This window comes from Sipha flava, unplaced genomic scaffold (genome assembly GCF_003268045.1).
Source record: "Sipha flava isolate LNK unplaced genomic scaffold, YSA_version1 164_pilon_pilon, whole genome shotgun sequence".
Taxonomy (NCBI): domain Eukaryota; kingdom Metazoa; phylum Arthropoda; class Insecta; order Hemiptera; family Aphididae; genus Sipha; species Sipha flava.
Genome location: NW_020271825.1, coordinates 1,167,967 through 1,182,392, shown reverse-complemented (window position 1 = coordinate 1,182,392; position 14,426 = coordinate 1,167,967). Strand labels below are relative to the sequence as shown.

The window sequence follows — 14,426 nt, the reverse complement described above, 5'->3', positions numbered from 1 at the left end:
TTTTGATTGAATTAATGAAGATTTCCATTTTTTAAACGAGCGTGAGCGTTTTCTACGGAACCGGAAAACATTTCAATGAACATCAAACAAAAATCTAATCCTTGTCATCATATAAACGCTTCATTCGATTCGCGAAAATTTAACTAAGTAGTGAACTATACAATTTTGTGAAAACAATTTTGTTGTCTTCTCGGTTTTACTCAGACATACAAAATTATTATTAAGACTAGTGAACGACATAATTTATTCTTGTAAGCCAGCATATTTTTTCCATAATAATTAAGTATCTTACCCTATGGGATTTACATCAATTACTACGGTTAAGAAGTGTTTCACACGAATAAACACTTTAGATTTGGTGTTTGTTATCCTTCCTTCAATTTTCAAGCCACACAGTGAGTCTACAGTTTATTATGATTATAATTAATATATTATAATTTGTATCGATTATTATTGCGCTCTCTCTCTTTCTTCTTGTATTCAACCTTAAGGTAAGTTTTGCATTTTAATATGCGTTCTTCACTCTTCCCTATTTCCTTATTTCTTTCTATCCTGGCTTTTAATAATATTTCGTTACTAATATCGCGGCCACATTGCTACGTGCTTTCATTACGGGACTATCTTTATATTTAAGTAAAGAATAAAGTAACGTATTTTGCAATGCTCCACATCGAATCCTAACTGAGTCACACGAATATAATATTATTATAATGTAATAGAGTGTTATGCAAGACGTGAGTATATAAAGTAAAACGTATGAAAAATAAACAGTTTTTTTTGATTACTATCTCTTGTTGTTTCTTAGCAGTCACTAGTCGAGCGTTGAATTACACTGTGGTGATGGTAGTCGATACAAATTTCCAACGATATAATAACCCAACTGAGACAGTCACCATTCTACAAGCACTAGAATATCGCATGTACTTATAAATTAATTGCCGCGTATAACGATCTCAACGGTCATTGCAAATTACATTAAACGGTTATCAACCTAACCTAGCCTATGGCTTAAGTAACGTAAAACTAATAATTTTTTTCATTACCTCATATGCTCGAAACAGCAGGTAAAGTTCTCGAGGCTTGGCGTCCATTGGTAGACCACTGACGAATAATGTTCTCACCTGCGAAAAAAGAAAAAAAAATCAAATTGATTAGATTCAAACAATGATAAAACGTTATATAATATGGCGAGCTAAATTTTCATCGAGAAATTCGGCTCCCTTCATATTTAAAAATCCATCGAGGAACCGCCCTTGCGTGTCCACATCGATGTGCGTGACAATTGTAATTTCTTGTTTTCCCGGCAGCGTTTTTCCATTAAGTTAAACACAAGTTGAGTTTTCCGGGAGCTCACACAAAATACAATTATACACACACGCACGCACACAATTGTACATGCAATACAGAGGGGTAAGGATATCAATAATAAAATATACCTAATTTTTTATTTCAACGATTTGCTATATACAAATATATATATATATTAGACCTCGTGAAAAAAATGTCAATTAAGTGAATGAGACTACATTTGCCAAAAAATAAAAATATTATGTTCGTACATTTACCAACAGACGTATTAATATAATAATACAGTGTATGACTAGTGAATATTATAACTTTTGCAGTTGAATGTTTTATATTTTTGTTTTTATACGTGCAGAATTTATTCTGTATAAAAAGTGCGTTCAGAAAACAAAAGAAAAACCCTCCGACTGGTGCTTTCGGTTCTCTTTGTTTTTTAAAGGTCATCACCGTGTCACACCAGTGAAGCACGGGATAGAGTCGTGACTTTTTGATCCTCTGAAAGGTCTGACGAGACAGAGAAACACTTGACAGGGGGAGTAATTTATACATAAAAATAATAATAGAAATACATGAAATACATTCCCTTCATATGCGCACGTGTGTGTGTTTATATACATACATGGTAGTAGTGAAGTACCTCTCCGAGGGCATGGAGATTTTTAAGAGCCATTGGAAAGAAGAAAAACGAAGAGGCCCTGGGGAGATTTAAATACTAGGCAGGGAAGTAACTAGTCGATACATATAAACGGAGGATCGTAGTTGAGACGGGAAAACTTACTTAAAATAAACTATATACAAATAAATATGGAAATCGAGTTGCACAGAGATCGGTGTAAAATATTCAATTCTCGAACGAATCAAAAATGTTTTCTGAAAAAAACACACAAGTTATACTGAAGAAAATGAACGTAACGAGGTAAAAATGGTAAGCTGGTCTGTGAATCGTTATTAACATTGTTGGTAATAATTATTTTATTTTACAAACCGTTGTAATATATGTTAGGATATCGAATAAAATAGAAGAAGAAGCATGGTATGGTTTTAAAATTGTCATGGGAATAAAATAGTTTTCCGTTGAACGTGAACGGTTAACAGCGATGCGAAAAGAACACAAAAGTAAATAAAAGCAAACATAAATGATTACGGATGTACGCGATGAACGCGTAAAAGGAAATAATACGTAATACGATATGACACACATGCACGCATACGTACTATGCGTAAGTAAAAATTAAGTTACGGTGTGTTTAGCGATGTCGCAAAAACCGATTGGTTATGGTTTAGCGTCCGGGAAGATTGGCCGTTAGAGGAATCGTATAACGATTTCGAACCGTTTTCGGTTGTATTCGTTTCGTTTTTTTTTTCTGATCGGTAAAACATGGTAATTGCGTCGTATTGACAACGTTAACGCGCGCGCACATGCCTGTGAACGGTTCTCGAGAAGGGGACGGGAAAACTTACACAACGTATACGTACAGTATACACGTCGAACAAACAGCACGCAAAGGTAAGCTACTAAAAATTGACTACGGCGACGGCGGTGGTGGTGACGTCGAGCACTGGCAAGGGCATCGGCGGGAAGCGACGACGGGGAAACGGGTGCCGTGTCCATGGTAACGACGTTATCAACACTACCGGCCCCCGCGAGTCGATAACACTCTTTATTAATGTTTACAAACTCGTTGCCGGGGCCCGACCGAATAAATGATTCACGAGCAATTTCCCGGAGAAAATTTACTACGAGTAATAAAACTCTGCGGGTCTCCTTTCCGGGTCGAACGCGTTCGTAACATTCATATCCGGAATATTTTAGGCAGTACAGGCCGCGCGCGCGCATCACTGCGTATTGTTTCGATGTAATTGAAGTTTGTTGAGTTTGGCGAACGAGTGACTCGAGACTCGAACGAGAGCGCCTCTTGTACGTTAGCAGCACCAGTACAAGTAACCATGTTACGTGCACCCCGAGTAAATTATACACACTATACGATGTACACTTAATAGTACTTATGATACTGTCCACGCGCGCGTATGTAGTACATTTATGGACTTGCTTTCGATCGGGTCATCGGTGTAACTAATAGGTTTCTTCTGCACGACAACGGTCATCTTCTCCTACCGGTCTCGAGTTTCGATACGCGAAAATCGACCAGACCGCGGATTATTAACCGACTACTGATCGACGAAAACTAATGTTGGTCAGGGCACAGGGAACCGATCGGTACCACCGTACAAGCTACAACAATATTTATTTACGTACACGAGCGAAAATTAACTTCAAGCACGAATAATTCACGCGAATGCAAATGAATGGAATGAAAGTAGGATGATTGTTGGGTTAAGCCAGTAGACCTTTAGGAAAACATCGAAATAAATATTCTAATATGTGATGATAATGTTCGGCTTACACGTGGATATACTTCGGAAAAGGGGTTTATGAAAAGTAATAATGATATTTATTTTAAGTCGTGTCTCTCTTCACTATTTTTTTCACGGAAGCACGGTCGTGGGCGGTGATTTGCCGATGGCAAAAGTCTTCTGACGAAAGTACCGTGCTCATCACTAAGTATAACGAATAAATAATGAAATACGTATAATGCATATACATTGGGTGTATATGATGTCTTTAGAATTTCACGTAATAATAAATTTCGAGGAGTCGATTGGCAGGATGTCAGCGGCGGCAGCGAAAATAAAGTAAAACGAGTGCATATTCGAGGCCAAGTATCATCATTGGTGTTGGAAAATGCGCACACAAAGGGAATAAAAACTGTATCACTCTTCAACGATTGCTGTAGGTAGTAATACAAACCCTTCGCGACAAGTGGGAAAACGACATACAAAATAAAAACCAGACACTCGTTGCAAAGAATGCTGTGTATACTGAATTTATCTTCGCATTATAATAAAATAATTTATTCTATACATGCTGCCTCATTAAAAATAATTTTCCTAAAACGTTTACTGGATATTTGTATACTGATTATAAATAAAAAAATCCTGGAATTGGTAATGTATTTTATAATTGTATATAATTATTTTACATGATAATATTATATATTTGCATAGGCATCGCCAGGAATTTTTTCAAGGGGGAGGGCACCATGCATAGTATATACGCTGACTTGTAAGGAATTATTTAAGTTAAATACTTCAAATTGTAATAGCCTCTATCCTATAATTTGAAATTTTATTATTATTTTTTTTTTAATTCAAGGGGTGCAAGTGCATCCTCTTGCATCTATTTCGTTGCGCCCATTTATACTTGTGCTTTACCCTTTCAGAAAAATTTTCGTTTAGTTCCGTATTAATAGTAATTATATAAGTAAAAATTAGAAGCATTGAACCAGGGATACCATGGATAGTAACGGCAGAAGATAGAGATAGATGGAGAGAAATTTGTTTGGCGGTATGGTCTCAACGACCGTAAACCAATAAAAAAAAATAAGTAAGAATTGTGATAAGCATAAATACACTAATTTATCCAAATTCATAAAAAAACAATACTGGAAGAATAGATTTTCTATCATACATTTTCTTTTATATTCTTAGATAAATTACAGTAATCAAATCACTAAAAAGAAGATTGGGAATGTAATCAAATAAACTAAAACTAATTAATAACACCTAGCCTCAGCAAAAACGAGCAAAATATATCACGTTTATATTTTACTTATTCTTAGTTGTGTTCGATTACTCGCGATAATATTGTTCAAGATGTTATAATCCTTATGGCCGATGATATTTTTTAGTTTTAATTAAAATTTAACTATGAACAAACGTTATTAAACACATCATGAAAATAAACATTAGCCCATCGTCGACTGATCAATTGAAGTACATTATACTGATTATACATACGTTAAACGGATATAACTACCATTATTTACGGACGTTATAATATAACCGTGGAAACAATAGTTTATATAAAAAATGACAGAAGTTTTCACAGATACGTTTAAGAAATGATTATTTTCATCGGTACTATTTTTACTAAGTACGCAGTGTTTAATTTTGAATAATTTGCGTTTATTCACATCGGCACGCAAGGGAAAACGTTTAGCCGGATCAATCGACACCGCAGTAGAGATAATAATAAGATCAATCAGTTTCGCGTATATTTTAAGCGTTAACAAACCGTATTTGGTACACGTGCAAAAGGGTTTCTTAAGCACACGAGTACAAGACGGACCAAACGCAAAAACGTTACACGGTCGTAACACGTATATCGTCTATATAACATTAAAAATGTACTGATAATCCGAATGGGTTCTTTGTTGTGTACAACGCGCATAGCGGCAATAACCGTAATGGTGGTAGTAATACGTTACAGCGTGTGCAGTGGACGAAAAAAAAACTGGGACATTATTAAACATAAAACCTTTGACGCGCGTGCACGAGGAACAAGTCGTGATGGAATTGGATGGGGTTAGTAGAGGGGGGAGGGCGAGGACTTCACCCGTCGTACCAGCGAGCGCCGATCGCGAACACGTTTGAGGGCAATTTGTCACGGCGCGGCCCTATTGTGGTGACTTTTGGAATAGCGTGAGTACGGCGACGGATGGTTATTGTTACGAGACGGTGACTTTCGGAATCGCTCCGACGAATTCGAAACGCGACATCGGCTTATACGGGAAGCACCATTACATTACGGTAATAATTTATCGTGCCGGTTAAGAGAAATACTCTAATACCGTTATCAATAAATTAATTTTATCCCGACCAAGTCCGTACATTACGGTTATTATTGTACAGGTGTGTAGGAACGGCGGCGTCAGATTCGAGACGTTTCCGGGGACCGGGAGGCGCCAAGTGTGCGTTTGCAACGGTGGTAACAGAGTTCAGTGGACTCGGTCGCAAGGCTAGGGGTGTAGTGGTGGCCGTGACCCGGGGGTTGGATCAATAGCGAGGCCGCGTGCCTTGTTTATTGTGTGTGCGTATTTGCACACGTGCACGTATATGTATTTGTATGTATCTGCGGGGTAGTGTGTAAGAGTATGTATGTTGTATGTATGTTTATACTCACGCAGTACTCGCGTAGTAGTAGTAGTAGTAGTATTAGTAGTAGTAGTAGTAGTAGTAATAGTAGTAGTGTACTTGGTGCTATCCTCTTTTCTCTCTTTGCACCACATCTTGTCATCTTCAACTACACTCTGTTGTATGTGTGTGAGTGTGTTGTGTGTGCATTGCGCGATATTATTATTTAAACGTGGTAATAAATAGTTAAGACATCGCTGTATACACTTTTCCTTCCTCTCAATCTGTTCCTTTCGTGTACGTCACCCTAACATTGCACGCATCTACCCCAACCGCGATCATCAAAACGTGTAATTTGGATTCACCGTAGGTGAGGGTAAAATTAGATTAACTACATAAGGTTCCCCGGAAATCATAAAGTTTCTTGGTCATTTACGATCATGCCCACGTAAACTCAAACACACTTGTATGTAATAACTGTAACATTTCTCTAGAATATGCACCCTCGAGTCTCGGTAAACAATAATCTACACACGAGTCTCAACTCGAAAATGGTTTAGTGACATTACTCTAAAATCAGTACATCTACATTATAAAATATATAAATGATTTTAATTCATGATTTATGGTTCATATAGTATAACAAAAAGTATAAGTTCGAATACTGAGTACATAGTTATAAAGAATATTGAGTTATTTTACTTTTTTTTTTTTTTGTCATTGGTAGTTATATCAGAACAAAATGTCGTAAAATTGGACATAACAAATGTCTAAGCAATTATTAAGTAGAAATAATACACTTGAATATTTAGAACAATTGTCGCTATATTTAATGATTTAAGTTTTGAAAAATCAAAACTCATTATAAAAATACCAGAATGTTATCAGATGTATTGAACTGTTGTTCATTTTCATAGTAGGATTCGATTAAATTAACTACCGTTCAGTGGCTTCAATAATCAGTAACGAAAAGTACAACTTTTTTGGCTTCTGAAATATACAATGAGTATATAAAATTGAAGTAGATTCGGAACTATACTTTTGAACTGCCATAAATGCATACCTATATATTTTGCTCGAATAGATAATAATGGATAAATAATAAATGCTTAAGGCTAGGTCATTATTTTCATACATAACTTAAAAAACTTAAAAAGTACAGGTAATATGAGCAAAAAATGTTTTTTTTTCTTTAAAATGTATTGATTGTACACTGTGTATAGTAGTAGTCAGTCGCTTGGCAACCTTAGGTCAAAACAAACGCAACCCATTCAGAATAAATAATTTCGAAATAAAGAGTTATAATAATAATAATATAATTGAAAAAGGAGTGCGTATACGTCTTCTTGGACGTTTATAGTAACTTTTCCAATGATGAACTGACAAACTGACAGGTTTTTAATGCTAACGTTACACTTAACTCGCCTAAACCGCCGTCATCGAATGGTCTAAAAAATTCGGAAGTATTTGGACAGTCATTTTCTGTCCGTTAGCAACCCCCGCTTCCAAACAAACATAATTCTATACACATTCAACCGAAAGTTGATGCGTAAGGTCTCGATTATATCGAACGAGAGAGTTCCGTTGATCATCAGACAGAACGTAAGCACAAAATCCATTATAATTATATTATGCGTGGTATTTTGTTAGTAATACGCATGTGTACTGGAGCGTAGACAAACTCGAAACAGCAAATCCGTGACATAATGGATTTATAATATATGTTATGTGACAAGTTACCTAAAGATGACTACTAAGCGTCGTACATGTTCCTAAAAGTACGTAAATAGGTCCAAGCGAACCTATTAGATACAAGGTAAATTAACATTTTAGAATATAATTTCGACAGACAGTTCACGGAGTTTGCGAATTCGCGCCATTTTTATTTATAACAATGTCTAAACAATTATTATGATATTATATAATGAGTACTACGAAATTTTGATAAGTAGACGTTTAAAAAAAAAAAAAGTACTTGAGATTTCACATAGGTCCAATACATTCAATACATCGAAGTTCTCGATATTTTTTCTTTCCTTCAAATCGAGTTGTCAAGATAATAGGTGTAATGTTTTGATCGTTGGGTTGCTAGGGGATACGACGAAAAAATATAATGATGATTCCTTGTAAAATGTTGTCGAAAAAATATCGAATTTTGTGTACATTTTTAATTTATAACTGGCGGTGATCGACAAACATTTCATCAAAATTAGTATTCCACCATTACGATCATATTTTGCGTTTTCGAACGGGAATCCATTCGATATCATCATATTACTATTCCGTTTAGAAAAATAGAACAGTTTTATATGTACAAATAATTAATAAAACCAATAATTTGATTATGTTTGGACGTATACGGCAATGATCGTACAAAATATAAGTAATGAGTAAGCTACCAATAAAAATAATGAAATTATAATTAATTTTTCATTTTTTGAATTGTGAAAGGTCATTTGATTATTTCAAGACCAGTTTAAAAGGTACCAATAAATTTAGTAGTTACTTTTATTTGCCCAAAAATCGTATTATAGATATTCAATCGTAGTGCTTAAATAAATAATTAGTATACTACATAATAGAATTTTCACAGGAAATTGTATGACAAATATCGATGTGTAGGTTTTACTCACCACAATAATTTTCATCTAACCTGCTATTCCTCCCTTGGTCGTTACTTTTTTAAGACCTTTTTTACTTTTTTTAGACCATCAAGTTGCAGTATCTATATTATGAATGAAAAAAGTATTGGTAATGGGGTCAACAAAGTTTTTATTTTATTTTAAATACAATCCTCATTTAAATCTATCAACATACATTTTATTTATGTAATATTTTATTCCCTCTATTTTTACTCCATAGTAATGATATAAAAATATTTTCCGTAAATATAAAAAAAAATTTAATTGTTCGCATTTTTTATTATTTTTACTTAAAAAAGTTTAAACGATAATGTATTAAGCTTTTGATTTTTAGGTGGTAGTCGAGCTATAATTATTTACTGCAAATGGCTCTTAAAAAAAATGTAAACAATAAAAAAACTTTGTACGTCAATACTGATCATTTTTTGTGTGGTTAAATGGTTATGTAAGTTTTATTTTACCTCCTCGTTAAAATAGTAAAAATATATTTTTTTTTCATTTTAAAACTAAATAAGTCAAGAAAATCTAGTACAGGTTCAAAGAATATTTTTAAACAATGTTATGGAATTTGGTTTTGCAACAAAAGATGTATTTTAAGTAAACTTGGTAAACTAAAAAAAAAATTATAATAAAAAAATGTATATTATACTCATATTATATCAATTAATTATCGTCAGTAACATTTTAATGAATTTCATTAACAAAAACAAAATAGTAGGTATGGTTGGTAATCACAAATTCTGCGAAAAAAACCACGGTAAAATCTGAGTTAAATTAAAAACTAACAATCAAATATTTCTCTCCTCCACAGGATTATTATTTTGCCAAATGTCATAAATTTAACAGCGTGTTCGATGAACTCATATTTTTTTTTTTATCTACTAACAGTGCATTGTAACATATGCTAGCGTGAATCGAATTCAATACATTGATAAATGTATACAATATCGGTAAATGTGTTGTTGAAATTCTAAGAAAATGAAATTATGTTAAATCCACGTTATATAATTTGTAGAAAATATTGATCAAATCAAGTAATACTTTTTTTTATAGGTGGTCAATCATTATTTCAAACCTTTAAGTTTTTACTTTGAATCATTTATGCAATGGATGTCATGTCCAATCGTCTATTTTACCACTCCTTCAACCATTAAACATTCAAACGTTCCCCAACACCTCTCCCTGCTTTGAGCTCTGTTTGAAGTCAATTATTCAACGTTAACCTAGATTACATAGTTTTTTTTTTTTAATATAAATTCTATTGTACGTTCATATTGAAAATGTATACAAATGGCAATTCGGGCAAATGTCTGATACGAATGTGAAAGGAATGGGGCGACCAGGAAAAGGGCGTGGTACACACGGGAAATTGGTTTCCATCGAAAGGGTGAGGCTCACTTAGTAGAGTGGGGAGGGTATGACATATAGTATATTAGCTTAATGATTTCGAATCCCTTAAAAATGCGGAAACGAGCTTTTTGGCGCCATCAATGATTATCTACGCAGACTGATTTTACTGCTTTCTTCGAAGAAAGTAAATACGCCATATAGGTTACCATGGTAACCAGAAGATGTGGTAAGTATACCATTTCTTGATATAATATTAATTTTGTTTTTACATGTAAAACATCATACTTTGTAATTATTAGGTTCTCAACTTGAACAGTAACATCGCAACAGTGTAGCTGTAAAGTGTGATATGCACGTCATCATTTTTCAATGAATAGTCCAAAAATGAATGAGTCTAAGAGATTAAAAGTTCACAAAAGGTTAGTGGATACGCATGCATATGCAAACGTATATTGTAAACAAAATATTATTATTTATGATGTTTATCATTGGCAATGAATATTTTAGTTTACATCACGAGAACGATAAATGCAACAACAAATCGAAAAAAAAAGTGCTTTATAAAATAGTTCAAAACACTAGAAACTATACTGGAGATTTTATAATATTTTTTAAATATAATATTCTCTTGTCTTTTCCATATCATTAAACCAAACCAACCATGTTTAATTAGTGTGCACCATCGACAATGTATGTATAGGACGGTGTGCTTATACTTTATACTTGGATGTTTGACAGAAATGTACGATAATTTATATTAAAAAAAAAAAACCTAAAGTTAATTATTGTTTGCGTTTATAAGATGTTTGCCGTTAGAAATAATAAACCCATAAATAATGATATTTTTCATAAACAGTGTTTGGTTATAAAAAATTTTAAGAGGTCTTATGTATTATATTTTTTCTTCGTGAATAACGTGCTTTGTTAATTTGCTAAGACATGCTAACGACACAGGTTTAAAACGTGAACGATGACTCTATTATAAAACAAACAAGTTTAATAAATACACTAAAATATTTGTTGTTTTTCCTTACAATTTGCTTTAAGTTAATGGTATACAGAAAACTAAATCAAAATTACTGAATTGAAACTGTTGGAAGTATTGTTAATTTAATTGTTGTTAAAAAAATCGCGAAAAAAAAAATTTCAAAATAGATATTTTATTTTATTTATTCATATGTAATATGACTTTTTAATAAAAATAAAAACTATTAATTTTGTTGTTCATTTGAAAATTCATCATTTATTAAATAATAAGAATAATAATAAAATAATAATTATTATATTATATTTAATAATTAAATAATAATTATTAAATAAGATACCACTGAAATAAATATTATAAATTTAATAGTAAAAGCATTCTAAAAACTAATTTGACATTTCTTCAAAATTGTTTTTTTTCTTTAAAATCGTCTTTTTGATGTAATAATTTTTTTTTTTGTTTTATTATAAGTTTTAAAATAATTTTTGTCATCTTTATTTTTTCCCGAGTGAATCAACGAAAAAAATTATAAATGATACATTTTTTGTGGTGAGTAATGTGCTTTCAGTTATAGAATATCACTAAAATGACTATAATTCCTAGACTCTCCCTTACTGAAATCTGAACATCAATATTTTTACTCAGCCCATAAACTTTCTACTCCTCCGCGCGCTTTCACCCCATATATGCCATACTACCACCATGTCCCTTGTGCTTTACGATTGGCGCCACAGTTCTTCATTGGTTCGGAGCCAAAATAACAGCTGCGCCAGAGTTTCGGTACTAAAACTTCAGAGGGACACAAAATACAAATACAGAAAATCATTTGAGTTATGTGGTAATACATAACATAAAAAAAAGTTCATAGATATAATTATTGTCAATTTATTGCACTTAAAATGGTTTTGAACATGCATACACATAGATTTGTCTCGAAAAAATCCATAAATGTTAAATTTTATATTTAGTCAAATTAAAAAATAATTATATTACATTTATGTTAATTTGAAAAAAAAAAAATTCTAAACTAAAACTGCAATTTAAATTATTTGTTGCATTATTGTATACGAATTAGTTTATATTGATTATTTTTACAGTTGTAATGGTACAATAATATGGTTTTAGAAAAATGACATTCGTCAAAATTTTAAAAAAAATACTTAAAAGACTCAGTCCGTCATAGTTGAGATGACCAAAATAACAACTTTTCTTTTATCAGTTAATCAGTTATGAATGCGTGTAATCTAGAATCTACTGAAATTTCCTTTTGAAAATATAATTTTTAAAACTAAGAAATGCACATTTACAGTACATACAATTATTTTAAGACAGTAAGACATAAGTGAAAATAAAGAGTTTATTTTAAAGAAAATCTTAAACTAAATGGCAGACGTTAAATACAAAATACTACATAGTAGTTTATTTCTATTAAAGATTTTTAACAGTCGCAATTAATTTTATACTATCACGCATGGATTACTTTATTTTCTAAATTGCTTCGTATCACATCGATAGAGATATAAAGAAGAAAATAGAGAAATTACAATAGAGCATAAGGTATGAATATTTTATTATTACATTAATATTAAAAAACAATCACCAAATACGAAAAACAAGTAATAAATAATTGCATTTTATTTTGTTACACTTATATCTATTGAATGAGGGAAGGTGTAGAAGGTGATGTTTAAAATATAAAATCATAGTAGCAAAAGCTTAACGTGAACAAAACATGAAATGTTATTTGCATATATTTTAAATGACCAAGATTACATATTATATAAAAAGAAATATATAAATTGAAACCTTAAATTTTTATTACACAGTCATAAGTAAAAAACGAAAAAAAATAGAGAAAAAAATTTAATTTTATTCAATCGCAACCCGTACGGGTGAAATGTCTTAGGAGTCGGATCAACATAGTGGTGTGGTGGAGTGAGGTGGTTGAGGAAAGAGCCTCAGGGGAAACGATTTGGGCACGAAATGTCGCGTGTGTCAGAAAATGTGTTTTAGTTCTACCCTACAAAAAGGGGAAGTAATCGACTTGAATATCGAAATGGCGTGTTCATCATACAAAATATAATAGTATAACCCTGGTGGTAATAACATTTAATATACAAAATGCACAGTATAAATAGGGTGGAGAAAGATACCACCAAAATATAGTAAAATATTAATAATAATAATAATAATAAAAAAATCAATTAGCCTCCAAAAACCTACGTATGAACAAGATAAAAGAAGAAACTTTATCATTGTAGTATTACTTAGGCATCTGTTTTGTTATAAATTTTTCTGATAAAGTTTCGACTGGAGGCGTTTTTTTCCTTGATTTGACTAGATTTTTTCAATCAATTTTTATTTTTAAACAAAATTTATTGTATTAAGAGTAAATTATATTGCCGTTAAGAAAATTATGTAGTTTTCTAATAATATAATTTTACAATTATTCTTCTATTCGTGGGTGAAAAATGTAAACTGCAATATAATATATAATTAAGTCACTAAATCATAATACAGTCCGTCGTACAAACGAGTCATATATTTTGGTTGATGTATTTATTTTGATTTTTTTTTTCAACCAAGTATTTAACTATTAAAGTTTAGGTCAAATGATGTTAGGGGAATACGAATAATTATTTATTAAAAAAATAAAAATGATGTACTAATATTCAAAAAAAAATGTATGTATTCACTCTAACACTCTAATGACTTATTATCATTTACCGAGCATGATTGTAACTTTGCTTGCTGATGTAATACTTGACTACGGACAAAATAACGAGAATCGAAAGTACAAGATTTATACAACTTTAACCCTGTAAAAATTAATAAAAAACATTGTTACTTTGATTTAAAATTCTTAATTACTTGCTTTCTTAAATTAATAAATAGTTTGCAGTGGTGTTACACAAACTACATAATATTTATCACAAAAATAGTGATATGGTTTTGAGGCGAAATCTTTATAACTCTAATAATACATTATATATTGCTGATGCACTCATAACAATTTTATTTTTTATTGCTTGAAAACGTTTTATCCAAAAAGGTCGAAAAGAATGTTGTTTTAACAGTGAGCTCGCATGCATAAAGACTGAAATAAAGGTTAGACAAATAACAAAGTAATAAATAACACCCCAGTAAAATATTTGGCTTTCGAGAGAAAA

At 31.8% G+C, this 14,426-nt stretch overlaps 1 protein-coding gene across 4 annotated transcripts in view; it reads right to left on the bottom strand.

Annotated features, from left to right (window-relative positions):
• LOC112679521 (protein couch potato-like) overlaps positions 1 to 14,426 on the bottom strand; it is a 46,560-nt gene that overhangs the window by 12,165 nt on the left and 19,969 nt on the right. For all 4 annotated transcript variants that reach the window (XR_003148221.1, XM_025549361.1, XM_025549360.1 and 1 more), the window contains exon 2: positions 1,044 to 1,121. Coding sequence is in view for 3 of the 4 variants with exons in the window: in XM_025549361.1 (XP_025405146.1) it covers positions 1,044 to 1,121 (78 nt within the window). In the remaining variant the exon portion in view is untranslated. The remainder of the gene's footprint in view (positions 1 to 1,043; positions 1,122 to 14,426) is intronic.